The sequence below is a fragment of the Fukomys damarensis genome, unplaced genomic scaffold (genome assembly GCF_012274545.1).
Source record: "Fukomys damarensis isolate Sample0158 unplaced genomic scaffold, DMR_v1.0_HiC HiC_scaffold_19, whole genome shotgun sequence".
Taxonomy (NCBI): domain Eukaryota; kingdom Metazoa; phylum Chordata; class Mammalia; order Rodentia; family Bathyergidae; genus Fukomys; species Fukomys damarensis.
In genome coordinates, this window is record NW_022900931.1 from 15,473,497 (window position 1) to 15,496,033 (window position 22,537).

General features: G+C 37.9%; 1 protein-coding gene across 2 annotated transcripts in view; it reads left to right on the forward strand.

The window, feature by feature from the left end:
• Positions 1-22,537, forward strand: part of Pik3c2g (phosphatidylinositol-4-phosphate 3-kinase catalytic subunit type 2 gamma) — a 211,241-nt gene that overhangs the window by 125,820 nt on the left and 62,884 nt on the right. For both annotated transcript variants that reach the window (XM_010615923.2, XM_010615931.2), the window contains one exon: positions 6,257-6,366. In XM_010615923.2, coding sequence (XP_010614225.1) covers positions 6,257-6,366 — 110 coding nt within the window. The remainder of the gene's footprint in view (positions 1-6,256; positions 6,367-22,537) is intronic.

Below are 22,537 nucleotides of genomic sequence, written 5' to 3' on the forward strand. Positions count from 1 at the left end.
CACCCATTCATGGTGTCCCAAGTGAGGTAAATCAAACAAGGATTTTTTTCCCATCTCCCTGTCTTGATCTCCATCTTCAACCACTTGCTTGTTTTTCAGGTCAAGAAACTGAGAGTCAGAAATGTAAAGTGATGCTAGCAATTAAACTAGTGAAATGCCCTAAAGCTGTGCCTAGAAAAGAACATCTAGAATTCTGGTCACCTTAAAGTCCCAAACTCCATAGTAATGAACCACTGATGCTTTTCTCTCTTATGCATTGCACTAATTGCATTAATGTGTGTCTCTGTGCACACCCTTCTCCCAGAAGACATTTCTATCAAATTCTGCCCCTCTCCCCCATATATCTGTTTTTCTCTTTGGACTAAATCATGGGATGGAACACTGAACTTCATTTATTGGTCAACAGAATACATAGGATCAAATTATCAATAAGTCTGATTTACACCACTAAATGTAGACATTTCTAATTTGGCACTTCACTAGTTACATTCCTAGAGGGATGTTACGTAACCCTGAGAAGGCTTTTCTACAAATAAATGAACAGCTGCTTGTACAGCATATGAATAAAGGATCTAATAATGAATGTTTTACATTGCACAGGCACTGTGTGCTGAGTGGTTTATAGGTATTGATGAAAGTTCATTCTAGCATAGCCCTGATTAATAAATAATGTAAAGCACTTAGAATAGTACCTGGCATATAGTAGGTTTCGATTAGTTGATGTTATTATACTAAATGTTTGTTAATGTACATTTTCACTTTTCAAGGCCTCGGTAGAGCTACACACATAGCTAATGACATCATACTGGACAGCATAGATGGAAAATCTCCACTTGGTAATGCTGAATTAATGCGACTTTGTTACAGTGTAGATGTGATTTGGATTCTGTTTTAACTTTCAGAACAACATATCCACATCTCCTCTCTGCTTTGGAAACAAAGATTTCTAAAAATATTGCGTACATGGCCCCCATACAGAAAGACACTTTGGGTTCTTTTTGTGTAAACTGGATAGATAAGGTTCTGACTACATCCAGACTCTTCAAGCTGTCTTACAGTAATAGCCAATGAGTCTCTCACTAGATCTGCGTTCTGCCCCTACTCCTACTAGATCACATTTTGACTGTAGGATGGTTTGGAGCTTATAACAAGCTGCAACCTTGCCACAAAGGAAACTCTACAAAGACTAAGTCCATGAACAAGAACCCATTTATACATATAATAAATATGCAGACAGCATCAACTCTAGTGCTGATACATGTTTATATCTAATGTTGATAATGTTTAATCTCCAATAAGATCTGCCTCATGAATCTATGCGTTCATGTGTGCTTACTATAGGCCATAAAAATGTAAATGAAACATTAATGTGTAAGACCCAGAGCTCTTAAAATGTTCAGTTTAATAAGGAAGATACAACTGTGCACACAAGTAAGTGAGGTATTGCAGCATTTCTAAAATGTCTATAAATGCTATAAATAACTACCTGAAAGGAGTAATTCCAAATTATACAACTTTCTTCAACCATCATGGTTCTGAAGCAGAAAAACAAGTATACCTTAAGATGTTGCTCAGGTGACATTAAAATTATGCTGGATGTTAAGTGAGCATGTTAAGAAAATATGAAAGATAACTTCTAAAACAAAATAGATTCAGAAACTATTAGTAGGCTTTTTCTCTCATTTAATAAACTTTTCTACAAAGACACAGCAGATGAGTTATTAAATCACACACTCATTAGTTTGTGTAATGTTATTTCATTTAGAAGACACCGATATATGATATTTTGGTCACAGCTATTAAAATAATTTCTCATAAATAAAAATCAATTTCTCATAAATAAGAATCTCATAAATTAAAACCAGCTGCTAAAAGCATCTAGTGTATCATATATCAAAAAAAATCTATGTTGTAATTAAATCAAATCCCAATTTCTAGGCTAAAGGAAAAACATGGCAGCAGATGATATTAACTCAGATTAGGCATCAAATCTTAGATTTAGATGTTCACAAAATTACAGTAGACACTAGAAGCCTCATGGGATGGTTATACCCTGAACCATATGTGAAATAGCACTGTGCTAGTCCTTCAGTTTCTGGTCATTTATCCCTCAGTTCTTTCCTTTTGCTCAAGTAAATATCTTATCTGTAGATAAGCCGTTCAATGAAAGTTGCAAGACCACATATTCTCTGGGAAAGTTTCATATAAAATTAAAACAAAGTTAATATTTGCAAAAGATTTTTTTCTACTTATTTATATAGCCTATCTTTCTTTTGATTCTCCCTCAGATGAAACTTGTTTTGTTATACTCTTTAAAAACCATTCCATCTGCTGCACCATGACCTAGTTACAACTTGAGAAATGCTTAACATGGGTCATAAATTCTGTCTTCTAAAGATGGTCAGTACCCAGGATTATGAGCCAAAAGTATTTGTGAGCTTACTACAGAGTTAATGGCTCATCCTCAACAAAGAACAGCATGTTTCTAGATATCTGCAGTGTTTTTCTTTCCTCTTGGGAGAAGCAAAAAATAATCTATGAAATTCCCATCCTACTTAAAAGCAACATCTGTAGGAGACCCAAGAGTGTTGCTGGCTGGGTTCACTAACATAAAAACCTACATTTCATCAGCTTTTCTCTCATTAGAAAATCAATATCAATTATTATAGAACACTCACAAAGAACTCAAGGACCATTCACTTGGTTTAAAATGTTTATCACACCCATTATAATATCAGATATTTCCCAGAAGAAAACTTCTAACTTGTCTGTGTGGTGAGGAAAAATGTCTGCTTCCCTAAGCATAACTATTAAAACAGATCTGGACTTAGTGGGAGGAGGAGAGCACACATAGAAACTCTAAAAATGCTCCTGTTCATAAAAAAAGAGAGAGAGCTTGCTTACTCTTTATCTGTCTCTGTTCATTACCTACTTGTTCTAGCTGCAATTCCTTCCCCACTGCCCTAATTAGTTATGACCCATAAGGCCTAGACTAGGAGGCATTTGATTCTCAGATTGCTGTGGTTCAGGAAACACACAATTAAGTGGGTCCAGTTATGAGCCCATCCTTATTGTGTGAATGCATTTGACAGCTGATGGGGTGTGTGTGTGTGTGTGTGTGTGTGTGTGTGTGTGTGTGTGCTGGCAGAGGAAGAACCAGTTTTTTTTGTTTATAGTGTCTTCTTCCCAAGGAAATATTTGATAAAGTCCTGACCAAGAAGTTGTTAATTCAGGGAAACCCAGAGAAACTAGAATGCAATTCAGACACTAAAGAAGTCTGTTTTTAATAAATGCAAACTGTTTGTGTGATTAAAAAAAAAGAAATTTATCTCAATAAAAACAAAGATATCTCCAGAACTCTAAGTACAGAGATGATAAAAGTTAACCTAGACTCTAATTTCCACTGGGAATGTGTCTCTGTAGGGTTGATTCTGTTAAATTTAGGAGTCACTATTGAGTTTGCTAGTAGTAAGTTTTCACAGCCTAATAGTGCCAGGTACTTTTTATTTCATTCATTTATTCATTTATCCAGCCATTCATTATTCCAGACAATCATTAAGTTCCAACTATTTACAAAGCAATGTGCTAGGTGATACGGACAGTTTAACATGGAATTAAACAGTTCAGTGTTCTCAAAGAACCAGGTACAGACTCAATTAATCAATCCCTGTTCTTAAAGAACTTAAGTCTAATGTGAAAAATGTGAGCAAAACACAGTAAAAAGCTAAAAATAGTACTGTGGAGGAAGTAGAATGAAGACATGATTGTTAAACAGTGAAAGCAATAACTAAATCTCATCAAGAGGGTAAGCGATACTTCAAAGGGGAAGATATTAAACTGAGCCTCAAAAGAATTTTTCAAGCAGAAACAGAGGGAGGGGATAGGTATTTCTGGCTGGGAGAAAAATATAAGTGTGTCTGGTGGTTTGAAGGTCATAAGCATGGCATGTGTTGGCAATTGAAGTAATCAAGGGTACCCAGTCTGTTGTACAGATGGAGACCTCTGTAGAAGATATGGTTGAAGTGACAAGTGACAGCTATGAAAGACGTTCCTGACCAGAATGTGGATCGTGTGTGTTTGTTTATGGTGAAGAGTGTCATCATAACTTTAGAAAAATAATTCAAGGATTACCATGTTAGAGTTAGAGACTAGACAAAATAATTTATCCAACAAAATCTAGGCAAATGGAGATGAAGAGCCCAAGTAGGCCAATGACGATTACAATTGCAAAAGGTAAGTGAATAAGGGCCTGTCGAGATGTTTTTAGTAGAATTAAAGGATTGACAATGGGAATCAGGAAAAAGAATCAAAGAAAGTATGAATTTATTAGTTGGACAGTGGTGGCCTTGTAGACTGAGGTGTGAAACAGGGAAAAGGAGGAAAGGTTTATAGCAAAAGAGAATGAGTGCAAAATTGGATACTGTGAGTATGAGATGCCCGTGGATTGTCCATGAGAAAAGCTGAGCCTCCAGGACCAGTGACCCAGTTCCTCGGCTTCAGTCATCATCTACACGCTAGTGACCCCAGCTGTCTGTGCAGCTGTGTGCTTTGGACTCCATTCACTTCTCCCATATCCAACCCATCACTCAGCTGTCTCAAGTCTCCTTCCTGCATATAATTAAAATCCTGCAGTGTTTGTATTCATAAACCATTTCCTAGTCCAGCCTCTTATGTGGCCCTTCTTTAATCCATTTTTCATACATACCCATAATGATCCTTCCTAAAGGACGAGTTAAACACTTGAAGAGCTCTGCCTTGCCTGTAGAACATGGTCAAAAGTATTTCTGATTGCTAAAATATCTGACCCTGAGTGCCTTTTCATCCCCATCTCTTGGCGCTCAGCTCTCCAGAAAGCCCTTCCTGGGTCTCTTTCTATGATCACACTACAGATATCTTACTTAGGCTCTACTGTACGTTCCCCTGTCCTGGGTGAGGACAGGGAGAAGGAGAGTAGCTTCAAAACCTTCTTTGTTTCTTATTTGAACTCCACTGAATCAATTACAGCTTCACAACCATAATTAATTTATCACTGAAGAGTATCTGCTCCACCACAAGAAATAGTGATCATTTTAGTCATAAAGGTATTGATCTTCTTTTTCTTCTCCTCTCCTACTGCTTCATCTTTCTCTTCTCCTCTTTCTCCTCCTTTTCCTCTTTTTCCATTTTCCCCTCTTCGTTCTTATTTTCGTGTTTTTCTGCTTGGCAAGGTTCAAATTTGTTTTGAAACTATTTTACTCAATAAAAATTTATGTACAACTAAAGAGAGTAATCTTCCTTTGATCTATGGTGCATTATAACCACAGTATCTTTCTCAAGATCAGCAAAAAAAAAAAAATACCTGCATAACTTTGTCTAAATTATTTCACTTCTTTAATAATCTTTAGCAAATATAGTTACCACTTAACTAGGGAAAATTGTGTTCTTGAAGTGTGAGTCACAGAGTCCTGAAAGAAGATAGGATTAAGAAGAGAAGGGTGAGTTTTGTACTCTGTTCTTACTCATCATTTGCCCTGGACACATCCCTTGGTTTTCTGGAGATTAAGTCTGTCTTCTTCAGAGTGGATATTAATAAATAAATATTTTTGGTGCTACTAGAGACTGAACCTAGTGCCCTCTCACTGAGCTACATCCCCAACATTTTCTTGATTTGAGATAGGGTCTCACTAAGTTGCTGAATTGCCCAAGCTGGGCTTGAACATACAGTCCTCCTGCCTCTGCCTCCCAGGGTTCTGGGATTACAAGAGTGTTCCACACCCGGTTTTGTAATATTTTTTGTAATATTTCACACTCAGTTTTTGTAATATTTTTAAAACATAAAGGTCCTTCTCATTCATTAACCATTTGATTCTCCTAGAACATTTTGGGTGATTTTATATTGCTTTAGACTTGAGAAAACAGAAGCACAAAGAGATTGAGACTTTCTTATGATCACTTGGATTTTAAATGGTGGGGTCAGAAATTCTGACAAGAGGATAATATAATCATGCTTACTTCACTGGTTTGTCATGAGAATAAAATCAAATTATCAACAAGCATTTTTCTAATTACCATGGTTCTTTTCATTGCTGTTGTTCCTTCCACCGCAAAATAGGGAGATTAAAAAGCATAAACTTACTTTCATTCACAAATACAAACTGAAAGATATCACTATGCAAACCTCTGCTAGTGTGTCTATCAGTAGAATGAACCAAATAAGTTTGATTTTACCCAGATTTACTCTATTTCCTCTCTGCTTTTGGATTTTGTTGGCGTGAAGATGCTACACGCAGGATTGCCTGAGCTACGTGGAATCCAAGACCTGAAATACGTGTATAACAACCTTCGCCCACAAGACACAGACCTGGAAGCAACAAGTCATTTTACCAAGTAAGATGAGCTGAGAACGTGTGCGTGCGCGTAGACATGTGTGCCACATCTGAGGTGATTTGGGTTTGGCCAGTCACTGGTGTGAAGCTGCCACTCCTGAGACCAGTTTGCGTCCCCAGTTCCAAAGGATGGAAACTGAGCGGGGTGCCTGTCTGGCGGAAGCCTTAGTTGGTGTTTCTGTGGCGTGCTGTTGCTTGCTAACCGGTCCCTTCGTCTAACAGATTGCTCAATAAAAGGTCAATGAAAAGAGCAAGAGCTGACATAAATAAATTGGTTGTTCTACTTGAACTGTGTCCAGAAAAACAATTTGGGAAAAGAGATTTATGATGAGAAATGGACTCACTACTTTCATCTGTAAGACAATACAAATACAGGAATATTTGGTCAAAGATCTGTGACTGTCTTCTATTTCTAATCTATTTTTTATTAAGCAAGTCTGGCAAAACACTAGTGTACATCATGATAAAAGTCTAGGTAAAATACAGTGAATATAAATTAGAACCCAAATCATTTTCCAAAGGGCAGTACATGTTATAATATAATTTTGAATTTTCACATTAAATGAATAGCATAATTCCTTCCCTATTCTAAATATTCAATTAAAGTCAGCTGTAATTATCCTAGTAAGCAGTTTAAGTAGAGAAAAATGGCTGTTTCTTTTTCCTATAACTTCTTAATAGTGAATCTTAACAGAGTCTATTTTTTAATCTTTTTAGTATTTTCATCCACACATTTATAAACAGAGTTTGTATTATTTTTAAGGGAGTGACTGCATTTGAGTAAAACAATAGTTATATGTGCTAGGTTTTACTCTTTTTCTTTTTTTCATTAAGATTATTGGTACTTTTTAGATATATGGTAGAGTTACATTCGTCATTGGGATCTTGTACCTTTCTTTACAAGATGCATCATTTTTTTCTCCCCCTTCTAGACTGTTCAGTGGGGAACCGTTCCCATTCCGAGGGTGTAGGGAAGCTTCATGAGGAAGTCATATGTACTGGAAGAATTTCAATTATCTCACAGTCTTCTGTTCCCGGAACCTCCCTGGACAGAATTCACTTGTGGTTGAATAGAAGGAAATAACAGAATCACTGGTGACTAGGGCTGGAAGAGCTCTTATACTTCATTGATTCTGACAATAAATAGTCAAATGACAAAACTGAGATCCAGTGAATGAATGTTCAGGTGCACAATTAACAGATGAAGCAAGATGAAGAGCTAAGGCTAAGATTCAAATCTTCTGCTCTCTCTGGTCCAAGATTTTTACAGTAGTCAATACTGGAAACTGTATGGTTTGGTTAAGGAATACCAGGAGAGCCTCCGTTTAAAAAAAGTCTCCTGTTACCTATTTAGTCTTTCTTAAAATTCTACCATTGGAGATTCAGTAGGGAGAACTGGACAGCTTTATTTTTATTTTTCAATCTTGAAGTGTCCTTTAATAGTATAACTACCTGTAGATGATATATGTGTTTATATCCACTAACAAAGTCACTAATATTAATTGACAACTGCCCAAGGCCAAAGACATCGGCTTGAGTACTTAGGTAGGTATTTTAGACCCTGCATTTCCAGAATCAGGAAATTTCATGTAATCCCAGTTAATGGGGATGGGAGACTGATGTGAGAAAATCCAGGGAAAGGCTCCCAACCTGGCCTCAGAAAATTAGCAGGACTTCATCACAGAGTCTGGGTGTCACTGGGGTCCAAGGTGGCTTCAGGGAACTCATCCATAGGGACCTGTCCCTTTCACTGCAGCCGCCCACACCTGCTCAGGTGAATCCCATCCAGTGTCAGTGGGTTCACCTGGCACCAAAACGAGTCCCTCAGGACTCCCTTCCTGAAAATAGACTGTGGTGTGACAGGCACAAGGACAGCTGTGTCAGCGAGACAGGGTGGGGAGACAGAGTCCTATGGAAAGGATGAGAGAAGATAAAGAAGGAAACACACCGCTGGGCTGCAGGACGTGTGTTTGAGAAGAGCCACTGTTTACACAATTATAGTCCTGAAGTTGACTAAATAGTCCCTCCTACCACTTAACAAACAAGAAAAAACGGTATATAGATTAGATGAAAATAGCTCTTTCTAGCTCTCCCCCTGGGGTGGGGGCTTTCAGATTTTGGCCAAAGAAAAAGTATAAACCTGCTTTAAGAGCTGTCCGGCTGCTTCCTCTGACACACCCAGTTCTGTAAAGAGAGCTTTCCCAGGGTGACTCAACTCTCCTTCCCACTGGAGAGAACTTGAAGGAGCTAGGAAAGTAGATCTAAGACACTCACCTCCTGGCCCAGAGCTACACCTTGTCATTCTGCTTGCAAACTTCTGCCAGGCTATATACGCTCACACTTACAGAGATTATGCAGTGTGTTACACACCCTTCTACAACCTTGTGCAGAACATGTCTGGAGAAAGGATGTAGTCTCCATTGTAGTCTTAAAAGGCACTTAGTCATGTAAGCTAAAAGGCATCGTGCCTCTGCTGAATAATGTTTCTTCACTGGCCATGTCCTACCTAAGCCTTATAATCCCATCTTTGTCAAGGGCTATCCGCCCCCCTCTTTTATTCCCACAACAGTCCTTTTCCTAGGTACATAGTTTCTTAAAGTGCATCGATTCCTGCTTTTTCTATTCAGTTTATATATAGAAACATAACATTTCTGGAGGTGAGGTGTGGGGAGGTCTGATCTAACTTGTGATCATACATGCCCCTGATACCTTGGACCACTAGTTTCTCATCCATGAAAGCTCTGATTATTCCAGTACTCACTAATATGTTTCTTCCACAATTCAACAGTTTGGTAGCCAAGCTGTAGTATTTCTAGCCAAACTGTGACATCGTTTGTGCTCTACTTGTTGCTGTATGTCACCTTCACTAATTATATCGGTTAGTTACATGACTATCTCCCAAGTAAAACAGGGACTTTCCCACTTCCCACTTCTAAGTATATATGAATGGGAAACACTGTTTACATACCAGAAAATACAATTTAAACACCCAGCATTAAATATATTAAAAACCAATAAAAATAGCGAACATCTAAATAATGCTTCTTATGTGTGAAGCTCTAAGTGCTTTTCATAGGAATGTATTTGCCCTAACAACCCTACAAGGTGATAATATTTTTATCTACATTTTTCCATTGGTGAGCTGAGATCGGGGAGAAGTCAAACAATTTCCCCGAGGCTATAATTGGCACGAACCAGAGCCGTGATCGTCATCTAGGCAGTCCTGCTGTAGTCAACATAGTCTCAGCCACCCATCTGCATGTTCAAAGCCACCTGTCCTGCCTGCAGGCTCTCAGATGTGTGCTGTTTCATAACTCAGACTGCTTTGGCTACAGTTTGATCAAGACAAGTCTCACATTCTACCTTGGGCGCTAACTCATATCCCAAGTACCCATATCCTGCCATCACTAGGAGTCCCCCGAGGGTGTGATTCAAGATCTCATCTAATTCCTCCCTTGGAGGCCCCTCTGGGGTAACTTCACGAGGAACTCTGGCAGGCACCTCCTTTCCTCTTTCTAATTTGGCCCATTCCCAGATGCCATGAGCCCTTCTTTTTTGCTTCTCAGAGAACTCTCCCATGAGAATCACTCTCCCTTATCATCCAAGAATTACATTTTATCCTAAGGTCTCAATGATATACTCTTATTTTTAGATATGATTTGATGTGCACATAGACTCTCTATTCAATTTTTCATTCAGTTCTTTGGTATATATACAGAATATGTACATATGAAATATATATATAATATTTATATATAGTATTAAGGATCTTTCCTACTACACATTCCACCTAGCATGATGAAGAACCTCTTAAAGAGGCTCAGGAAAATTCTTCGGGCCTATGATTCTCGCCCCTCAAGAAAGAATCTTATAATCTATTCTTTGTATATTTTACATTTTTAAAAGAAATTATGTGATATTCCTCCTGTAAATCCTTAATGAATGCAGTAAATTTATAAAGAATAGCTAGGGCTGAGCGTGGTGGCATACGCCTGTAATCTCAGCACTTGGGAGGCTGAGGCAGGAGGATCACTGTGAGTTCGAGACCATACTGGGCTACATAGTGAGTTCCAGGTTAGTCTCAACTACCCAGTGAGGTTCTGTCTCAAAAAACCAAAAAACAAACAAACAAAGAATAGCTAGGTTAATTATAAGCAATAAAGCAAATTTGAAACAATAACATGATTCAAATGAATGTTTAAAAATATGTGCATTTGTATCCAGTCCTCCCTGGGTGTCTCTGGGGTTTTGTTCCGAGGCTCCCCAAGGGTACCAAAGGCATGGTTGTTCAAGTCCCTTGTATAAAATGGCCCCGTGTGTGCACATAGCCTATGTACGCCCTGATGGATACTTTATTTTTTTATTTTTTTTTTTTTTGAGTTTATTGGTACATTTAGGGATAGAGTACAGTTACATTCATTGTTGGGATCATGTACCTTTACATGGCAAGTCTTGATTCTCATTTTTTCCCCTTACCTCTGCCCTCCCTTCACCCCCTCCTCCCCTCCCCATCTACAAACACTTTATTTTCATCTTTTCATTCTCTCACATTTTTTTCTTTTCCCTTTTTGTTCTTCCCCTACGTATCACACCTTCCCTACACCTTTAGCTCCTTTCCTCCCATTTCTAAATGTCAGTAATCTTATTAGAATCTTATGCATTGTTGCAGAATATTCACACCAGGGAAACTATTTGGTATTTACACATGTGGGACTTATTTATTTCACTTAGGAGTATATCTTCAATATGTATCCATTTTCCTATGAATGAATCTATTCTCTCGCTCTTTATGGCTGAGTAATATTCCATTTTATAGAAAAACCACAACTTCTTTATCCAGTTTCCAACGGATGGGCAAATAGGTTGTTTCCAAGATTTAGCTATTACAAACTGTGCCGCTATAAACATGGGTGCACATACTTCTCTGTGATATGATTCTTTTAGTTCTCTTGGAAAGATACCCAACAGAGGGATGGCTGGGTCAAATGGAACCTCCAGTCCAAGCTCTTTGAGGTATCTCCATATTGATTTCCATAGTGGTTGCACTAGTCTGCACTCCCACCAACAATGGAGGAGGGTTCCTTTCTCCCCACAACCCCGCCAACATTTGTTATTGTGTGATTTCTTGATAGCAGCCATTCTTTGTGGGGTGAGGTGGAATCTCAGTGTTGTTTTCATCTGCATCTCTCGAATGACCAGTGATGTGGAACATTTTTTCATATATTTTCTTGCTGCTTTCACTTCTTTGTATGAGAAATGTCTGTTCATTTCGGATGCCCATTTTTGGATCGGGTCTTTATATTTGGGGGGACTGATTGTTTTGAGTTCTTTATATATCCTTGATAATAGTCCTTTGTCTGAGGTACAGCTGGTAAAAATTTTTTCCCACATTGTAGATTGTCTCTTAGTTCTGCTAATGGTTTCTTTTGAAGTACAGAAGCTTTTTAGTAAGATGAGATCCCAGTTGTTGATTCTTTCTGCTAGTTCCCGTGCTACTGAGGATTTGTTCATAAAGTCTTTTCCTATACCAATGTCTTCCAGAGTTCTGCCTAACTTACTTTCCAGCAAGTTTAATGTTTCTGTTTTAATATTTAGATCTTTAATCCATTTGGATTTTAATTTAGTGCATGGCGAAAGATAAGGGTCTAATTTTAATCTGTGACAGGTTGATATCCAGTTTTTCCAACACCATTTATTAAAGAGGCTATCTTTCCTCCACTGAGGATGGTGAGCTCCTTTGTCGAAGATGAGGTAGCTGAGTACATCTGCATTTGTTTTTGTGTCTTCCAGTCTGTTCCATTGATCCTCAGGCCTATTTCTTTGCCAGTACCATGCTGATTTTATCACAGTGGCTTTGTAGTATAGTTTCAAATTGGGAATTGTTACACCTGGTGCCATGTGACTGTTGCCTATAATGGCTTTTGCTATTCTAGGTCTCTTGTGGTTCCAAATGAATTTTTGGATTCTTTTTTCTAGTTCTGTGAAATATAGTGTTGGAATTTCAATTGGCATTGCATTGAATGTATATAGCAGTTTCGGTAGTATGGCCATTTTCACTATGTTGATTCTTCCTACCCAGGAGCAGGGGATATCTTTCCATTTTTTTATATCCTCTTCGATTTCTTTTTTCAGAGTGCTGTAGTTTTCAGTGTAGAGATCTTTTGTTTCTTTTGTTAGATTGATTCCTAGATACTTCATTTTTTTGGATGCTATTGTAAAAGGAATTTTTTCCCTTATTTCTCTTTCTGTCTGTCTGTTATTTGTGTATAGAAAGGCTATTGATTTTTGGGTATTCACCTTGTATCCAGATACTTTACTGAATCTGTCAATTAAGTCTAGAAGTTTTTTGGTGGAGTTTTTTGGATCTTCAATGTAGAGTATCATATCATCAGCAAATAATGATAGTTTAACTTCTTCCTTTCCTATCTTTATTGCTTTAATTTCTTTCTCTTGTCTAATTGCTGTGGCTAATGTTTCCAGAACTATATTGAAGAGAAGTGGCGATAGTGGGCATCCTTGTCTTGTTCCTGATTTTAACATGAAGGTTTTCAGTTTTTGGCCATTCAATATGATGTTGGCTGATGGTTTTTCATAAATAGCCTTTATTAAATTGAGGTATAGACCATCTATTCCAATTTTTTGCAGGGTTTTTATCATGAATGGGTGTTGAATTTTATCAAATGCTTTTTCTGCATCTATTGAGAGGATCATATGGTTTTTGTCCTTGACTTTGTTAATATAATGTATTACATTCACTGACTTTCGTATGTTGAACCACCCTTGCATCTCTGGAATAAATCCGACTTGGTCATGATGGATGATCTTCTTAATAATCCTCTGTATTCTGTTTGCTAGTATCTTATTAAGGATTTTTGCATCTATATTCATTAAGGAGATTGGTCTGTAGTTCTCCTTTTTGGTTGTATCTTTCTCTGGTTTGGGAATCAGAGTGATACTTGCTTCCAGGAATGAATTTGGAAGTATAGCTTCTCTTTCAATTTCATTGAAAAGTTTGAAGAGTAATGGTAGTAGTTCTTCTCTAAATGTCTTGTAAAATTCAGCAGTGAATCCATCAGGGCCTGGGCTTTTCTTTGTTGGTAAGTTTTTAATTACATTTTCAATTTCACTGATTGTGATTGGGGTGTTTAAAATGTTTTTATCTTCTTCGTTCAACTTTGGTAATTCATAAGTATCTAGAAATCTGTCCATTTCTTCTGTGTTTTCCATTTTATTAGAGTACAGGTTCTCAAAGTAGGTGTTCATGATCCTCTGGATTTCTTTCGGATCTGTTGTGACTTCGCCTTTTTCATTCCTAATTGCATGGATCTGAGCCTTTTCTTTCCTTTTTTTGATAAGATTAGCTAAGGGTTTGTCAATTTTATTTATTCTTTCAAAAAACCAGCTCTTTGTTTCATTTATTTTTTGTATCGTTTTCTTAATTTCAATTGCATTGATTTCTGCTCGGATCTTTATAATTTCCTCTCTTGTTCGAGCTTTGGGTTTTTCTTGCTCTTGTTTTTCTAGGAGTCTAAGTTTCATCGTTAAGTTGTTTATTTGAGCCCGCTCTGTTTTCCTAGTGTGGGCATTCAATGTTATGAATTTTCCACGTAGAACTGCTTTCATTGTGTCCCAAAGATTCCTGTATGTTGTATTGGCATTCTCATTTATTTGTAAAAACTGTCTAATTTCTTCTTTAATTTCCTCTGTAATCCATTGATTGTTTAGGAGAGTGTTGTTCAGTTTCCATGTGCTTGTGAAGTTTCTATAGTTTCTTGTGCTATTGATGTCTAGTTTGATTGCACTATGATCTGATAATAAACAGGGGATGACTTCAATTTTTTTGCATTTATTTAGACCTGTTTTGTGAGCCAGTATGTGGTCTATTTTGGAGAATGATCCATGTGCAGCCGAAAAGAATGTATATTCTGGTTTTTGGGGGTGGAATACTCTATAAACATCTATTAAGTCCATGTGTTCCAAAGCTTGGTTCAGTTCTATTATTTCATTGTTGATTTTCTGCCTAGTAGATCTGTCAATTTGTGATAGTGGGGTATTTAAATCCCCCACTACAATTGTATTAGTGCTTATTTGGTTTTTCATGTTACTTAATATTTGTTTTATATAGTTGGGGGCATTTATATTTGGTGCATATATGTTTATGATTGTCAGCTCTTCCTCTTGAATTGTTCCCTTTACAAGGATGTAGTGTCCTTCTTTGTCTCTCTTAATGAGTTTTGGTTTGAAATTTACTTTATCTGAGAATAAGATTGCTACCCCTGCTTTTTTCTGGACTCCTGACGCATGGAGAATTGTTTTCCATCCTTTCACTTTCAGTCTATGGACTTCCTTTTGCACTAGGTGTGTTTCTTGTATACAACATATTGTTGGATTTTGCTTCTTAATCCATTCTGCCAATCTGTTTCTCTTGATTGGTGAATTGAGGCCATTAACATTGATGGTTACAACTGATATATTTTGACTTATTCTTGTCATGTTTTTGTCCATTTGTTGACTCTTTTTACTTTTTCTCCCATCTCCTTTTAGTTTCTTGCCTTGCCTATTTGATTTGGTCTGTTGGGCCTCATGTTATTGTGAATTTCGTTGTCCTTTTCTAGGATATTGTTTAGAATTCCTTGCAGTGCTGGTTTGGTGTTCATGAAATTTCTCAGGTGCTCTTTGTCGTGGAAGTATTTTATTTCCCCATCTATTTTGAAAGAGAGTTTTGCAGGATACAAAAGTCTAGGTTGGAGATTCTTTTCTTTTAGGACTTGGAATACCTCACTCCAGGCTCTCCTTGACCTAAGGGTTTGTGTTGAAAAGTCTGCTGTGATTCTAATGGGCTTCCCTTTGCATGTGATTTGTTTCTTTTCTCTTACTGCTTGTAGTATTTTGTTTTTCTGTTGGATTTCTGGAATCTTGATTATTATATGTCTAGGTGTAGATTTTTTTTGATCGTGGCTAGTTGGGGTTCTATATGCCTCACTTATCTGTATGTCTAATTCTTCCCTTCTGTTTGGGAAGTTTTCTGTCATTAATTCTGTGAAGAGCTTTTTTATATCATTTGTGTTTTCTCCTGTTTTTTCATGAATTCCTATCAGTCTTATGTTATTTTTCTTTGTATCGTCTAGGAGTTGTTGGATTGATTTCTCATGATCCCTTACTGTTTTTAATAGACCTCTTTTTTCACGGTCACTGACTGCTATCCTATCTTCTATATCTGAAATTCTATCTTCGCAATCTTTTATTCTGTTTCGTACACTTTCAATAGAGTTTTTAATCTCCTGGATATCTGTTTGAATCTGTTTTATGGATTCCATTTCTTTCCTCTGTTGGGCATTCATTGTTTCCATGTCTTTCTTATGCTGAGTCTTCATGGCTTCTATCACAGTCTTGAGCTCATCTATTTTTTTCTCAGTTTCTGCTCTAGAGTCTCGAATCATGACTTCTATTTTGCTCATCATCTCTCTGGCTAGCTGGGAAATTATTTCTGATTTGAATTTTTCTAGAGCCTGATTGATCAATTTTGTTACCTCCTGTGCTATGGGTCCAGGGAGTCCTGTTGGTTCACTATCAGACTTTTCATCCTCATTTGTCCTACTATTTGCTATTGGTGAACTGGATATTTGTTTTTGTGTCTTGCTTAAGTGTTTTCTCATTTTTATTTTTATTGTTGGGTTGTCCTTCTTTAATTTCTGGGTATTACTTAAATCTTCCTAATATAGTTGCGTTTTAGCTTTTGAGTTTCTAATGACTCATAGACATTCTCGTTTTCATAATATCAGAGAAAACAACTCTTTAAATCAATCACCACTCTTTGTCCCAATTGATACATTCAGCAGCCCAATAGGATCAGGCACAGCTTGCCAACTGACCACTTATGGTAGTCATTAATGTATCACCTTTAACTCATGTGAATTAGATTAATTTCAAGAAGCAGCTCATAGTATGTTTGCAGTGAATATTCTTTTCAATATGGCATCTTTACCATTTAGGATGGGGGGTTCGACTTAGAACAAGAGGATTAGATAAGTGAAAGAATTAGAGCAGGTTTGAAGTGAATCCAGAGGTTGTAGAATTACCTTACTATCTTTACAAAGCTATTAAGTTCAGGGGGGATAGAGAGAGTGCAGGAATAAGGACAGGAATATATCCCCTTAACAGTAACAGGCGCTTGCCTTCCCTTGAAGGTACAGAGCCATGAGTGAGGTAAAATGACTGGAGAAAAGAACATAAAGAGAAACCCGTCCTAAAAACAAAAAATAAAAAAAGAAGTCTGAGTTCTTCAGGAACTGGAATAAAAAGGGAGATGAGGGACACTATGGTGGAGCAAGAGACTGAGTTGGAGAGACAGGACAGAAAAAAGAAAGAAATTTTAGGGTGGAAAGAGGAAAAAAGAGACAAGAGAGAGGGAAAGAAAAAGAATTTGAAGGTCCTCTTTCAGGCTATCTCTGATCTCATATTATACCACATGCACAGTCATATGCGGAACCCAATCCCCTGGTTATAGCTAGCCAATGGCTGTTCCTCACGACTGAGACTGAACACAATCTACAAAGCCTAACTTTAGTTTCCTTACCCTCAGGGTTGAACTCCACTCCGTTCTATTACAGGTTTCCCCTGCCCTTTCTTTAAAGATGATCAAAGTTCGGAGCTCAGAAAACTACCCTTCATGGGAACCTATGCCTCTGCAGAGTTGGTCTAAGGACTGGCCCGATCAGGAGTTTTGAGAACGGGGGGGGGGGTCGTGTGGGTGTTTCAAGGGCGCCCGCGCGGCTACCTTCCTTCCTGGGTCTGTTGTCGCGCAGGCCGGGAGCTCCCGCGCAGGCCGGGAGCTCACGCGCACGCCGCCGGGTGATCGCAGACAGGCAGGTAGGCAGGCAGCTGAAAAAAACCCCCTCTGGGGTCCTCGGGTCCTTCCTGGGTCTGTTGTCGCGCAGGCCGGGAGCTCCCGCGCAGGCCGGGAGCTCACGCGCACGCCGCCGGGTGATCGCAGACCCCTGATGGATACTTTAAATCAGCTCTATTATGTGCATAGTTGTTATCCTCTACGATTTATGCAATAATGACGAAAATTTCTGTACATGTTCACTTCAAATTCTTTTTTTAATACTTTCAACACATGATTAATTGAATGTGGATGTGCAACCCACAGATACAGAGATTTGATGGTACTTTTGTCTGTAAATAATATATATTGTTTGCATTAGCCATGTTCTCTGACACCATGTGGATTTCCAAACTTAGGAAGGAGACACTTGAAGTACAGACCTCATCACACGTAATATATGAAAAAAGAAACCAAACTCTGTGGTGAATCTATTATGGGTCTTGATATCATTTATCTATCTAGGAGAGAGTTCCTATGTACTCAAACCCTTTGTTCTCTTTGATTCTTTGTTCTAAGGGTCTTTATTTTGTGCCACTGTTTACCCTGGTATAACTACTTAATTACAGATAAAAATAAAATAGGAAAACCCAGCCTTCTCACCACCTCCAACCTCCGAGTGGGGCCTCGGGTGAAGACAAAACCACCTGAGACACAGCCTGTGTGGCTCTCCTGAGTGCCTGCTCCTCCTCACAGTATTAGCATTAAGAGGCTGCCCCTCCTGACCCTGTTAAAGATGCAGAAGAAAACAATGGCTTTTCCTGTCTTGCTGAGGTGAGGAATAGTGAGGGATCCTACCTCACGTCTGCGCACACTCATTCTGGATCTCCACGATTCTGGCTGATCATAAGAGATTCTGAAGATGCTGCATCCGGGGCCCATTAAAACTACCTTGCAATCAATGGTTTTTAGAAGCAGAATGAAACTAAAATTGATTTGCAGGCCACAAAGGTTTTTCACAGCTTTGTCAACCCCTCTCTTTCGCTTCACTTACTCTTTTCTAGCCCCCTTCCAGCTGAGCACTGTGGACTAGAATCAAGAAAGTATCATGCCTCAGTCCCCTGCAAATTGATGCTCTAGTGAAATATCTCTGCAGAACCCACTGCTAGGCAACAGAGGAAACCATCCATCAAAATGCTGCCCAAACGGGTTATTTCAGAAATTTCAATCACCCTGAAACCTCAGGTTAGCTGTCCTTAGAAACAGATAACCTACTTCACAGGCCCGACTGGAATAAGTAAGGAGACCTCTCTTCCCACCTCACCTCCCACACACAGATAGGGCTTTTCACTCCAGCCACTTCCTTCCGCATGCAAGAATGACAGAGGAAATTTTCTACAAATTCCCAGAGATCCATTTGGCCTGCCATGCATCTCTGGTCCTCTAAGTTGATCTACTACTCTTCAGCTAAAACTGAAGCAAGCTTGAGACACAGCAAAGCTCCAAACTTAAAAAACATTGTTCCCATTAATGAGCTATTTTGGTAGCAAGAGCTAGCAGGATTCTAGCTGACATTCACAGATGAAGGATACATAAACCCAAACTGTAATCGAACAAATGCTAGAAACAAATAGGACCTCACTGGCTCTTAATAAAAACATAGACTTTCTACTCTGTTCATACCTAGCTAATACATTGTACTTTTTTCTGCCCATTGTCCAATATTTTCCAATATAAATTCCAGAGAGAGACAGTCTAACTTACTTACTTTTATGCTTACTGGTCAATATCTTTCATGCAAAGTGTATTATGTTGCCCATCTTTAGCCTTATCCTGGGCCACCTCTTTACAAAGAATGGTCTCCATATGCTTTCCTGAACTTTATCCTTTGTAGAGACAATTTTAGGAGGGGCCCCTAGGCAGAACAGACTATGACTGCCAGAAGAATAGCTAAAATGTTCATCATATCAAAGAGAATTCACCTGGACTCCATATCAGGAGACAGAGTCTCCGAGCCATTAATGGTTAGCAGACCCCACGCCAGAAATTCTGTGTTCCCTGGTCTCTATATTTATTTCTCATAGCAAGACAATGCACTATGACTAGGTATCAAAACATAGTTCAATGGCTTTCCATCTGGTTTCTCTTCAAAATCAATGAAAGGAACATAAGTCAGAGAAGCAAATACTTGCATCCTTTTGTTATGGAATATTTCATTAATTTTTGTACTTTGTAAGTTGCCACCTCATGAGTTGTTGTAACTCCACAATTAAGGATCACTATTTCCTTAATCCTTAAAATGGATTCAAAGAGAAAGGAAATTAAAAGAGGGATTTCTCCCCTCTTTGTGAAAGTTTTTTGTTGCTTTTTAAACTTCATTATAATAACTAATGTGAGCAATATTGACTTTCCAAACCTTGTTTTAACCTGCAGGTATAGGGACTTTCTGTAACGTCTATACCTTCTAAGTCACACAGACACTCGAACTCATTGTGAGTCTCGGCTGGTGTCTTAAATTTCTGCAATAGGGGAATCTCTGATTTTGAATAATATGTTAGATACATGGACAATTTGCCCAGTTTGCCTGAATACCAGGACAGGATACACTTTAGCTATTAAGTGATGAAAAGGGACATTTTGAATTCTTTGGAATACTATCAGTCTAAAGGTCAAAAGCATTTGAAAAGTTCAGTGCTTGGTTAAGGAAGACGAATAGTCCAGACGGTGCTGCTTCACAAGTGTCACCCTCACAGCGGTTCTGGGAGCATCAGGGGCTGCCCTGTTTTCTTGCCCAAACACATGGCACACAGTTGCTATATTCCAGGGACTTAGAAGCAACTATGCTAAAATAATTTACTGTTTATAAATATAGTTTGTCATATTTTAAAGATGTTTACAACCTCAATTATAGCATCACTTACTGCTATTGATTTTCCTCTATTGCATGCTATGATTTATTTTCTTATTTTGCACAGGATTTCATTTAACAGCACCCATCAAATAAGCTTGCTTTGGCAGTGGGGATAGGAACCTGGAATTTCATCTCACTGGCATATCACTTTTTAAATAATAAGAATATAAGAAAAAGCTGTCAATCCTGCTGCAGTGCTTTCACTCCATTTGCTCTGATTTGACCGATTTTTGCAAGCTGCCTCCATACGAAAGTATAGGAATGCCTTATTCATAGTCCAGGCACCAAAACTTGGGAGTCCTTGTTTGTACGCAGTCGGGAGTTTGGATGACATTTACCTAAGACTCACTGACTTTGTAGCATGAATTCTGAAGACTTGAAATCTGAGCTTGGAAAATAGTAAAGACCTTTTTTTTTTTCTTTTTCTTTTCTTCTTTTTTTGGTTTTGTTGTTACCAGGGATCGAACTCAGGTCCTTGCTCTTGCAAGGCAGGCACTGGAACCACTGAGCTAAATCCCTGGCAATAGCAAAGACCTTTAAGGTTTTGTTTTCAAGCACAGTTAAACTGTAAAGGGGAAAGAGGGAAAGAGAGAGACAGGGTGGGGAGGGGGGTACTAAAGCCAATTCGTTCTAATCACCACAACTCTCTTTTAGGAATTCGAGGGAGCTTAGCACAAATCAGTTTCCACTGAACTATAAATTCATACCCTTTGGACTCATATACATTCCATTCTTTATTTATTCAGTAATAGTATATTTTCTGAAAGGATATTTTCACATTGGTGTTCTATTTCCAAGACCTTTTTATGTTATCTCATTTGATTCCATTAACAATCCGGAAAGAGCAAGGTTTAGCCATCAGTTATGTTTTTAGAGGTGCAACTACTCAGTATCCTGAAACCATAAAACAATAATACTTTTGAGGTCATATGCAGAATTAATGAGTTCCAAATAGAACAGTGTTGATTTCTTACATAATGGGCGTTCTTGCCAGGGTACAGCTATGTCAAATAATAAGGAAAGAAAACTCTCCATGTGGAACTCCTAACACCCTGATAATACCAGATAGATATAAATGCCCTTTAATTTCAGTGTCTTCAAATTGGTTGAATGATTGTCATAAGAAAAACATGTACATATCCATGCCAGTATTTCTCAAGCTATAGCACCATGTCATCGAAACCACAAGGAATTACATGACATATTCTTTTTTAGTGTTTATTTCATTGAAAAGATTAGAATGTAAAATTTGGGGCTCCATATTTATATATCCATATTACATACACATACGCCCATTTTGAGTTTTTAAATAACACAAAAAGTTTATGTTATGTACCCAGAATTCATTAGTAATGATCATTTATTGAATTGATTTTGAACTAATAAAATTTTAGCTTACAAATACACATTTAAATATGTTTTGATCTATCTATTTGTAACAAAATGGGAATTATCTGCTAGCACATGTTATAAGGTTAAGTATAAGAAAGTCCCAGTCATTTCAGAAATTACAAATTGTGACAAAGTTGTACACTTCCTTTTGCCCTGATTCACTCTGAGTGACTCATAAAGCTGGACATTCAGCCATAATCCTAGTACAAAAACAAAAAGGAAATGTGTTTATTGTACATGAAGCACCACTGTGATGAAGTTTGAGGTTTAGGTAAAGAAATATGTTCACAGGAGATGTGAGTCACTTGAAACTTTTCTTCTATTGATGTATGACAAAATAAATGTCAAAGATAAAATGTATTTGCGAGCTTCCTGGTTGCTGGGACAAAGTGTGTGAAATGCACAACTCAAAGGAGAAGAGTTTTATTTTAGCTCATAGTTGAAAGCTTTCTGTTCACCATAGGACCTAAAGCTTGAGAAATCTTAGACCTATTTAGGCCTCTTTGACTATGTTCCCTAGCAACTAGAAATACAGTATATTACTTTTTTCTGCCTAAGGGCTATTTCTATGTAAAAGATGCTTGTCTTAATATGAGTGTTCCACCTGGGAATTACAAACTAAATGTACTGGATTATTTTTCTCCTTAAGAAAAATTGAAAGGTCATTCACTATAGAAAATCCACAATGAGAACAAAGACTTTAAATCAGATAAACACGAAGTGACTTCTTTAGTTACTACTTCCTAGGTGAGGTCACGTTTGGTATGCACTTAATCTGTTGGATTTTCCTTACCCATAATGAAAATAATTTTACTTTTTTCTCTCAAGGATGCAGAGATTAACATAAGGCATTTAGCTCAGTATCCGCCAAAGGATATATACTTCCTGTGGGCAAAACTTTGATTCTTCTCCTTCATCTCTGTGTCGTAGCACAGACATTATTGCCAAGCAAGGAGAGCAAAGAGAGTTTATCAAGACCACCTGGGGGTTCTTCTAGGGAACTTTAGTGATGGGACCATTCTACTGCTGCTAGGAACCATAATG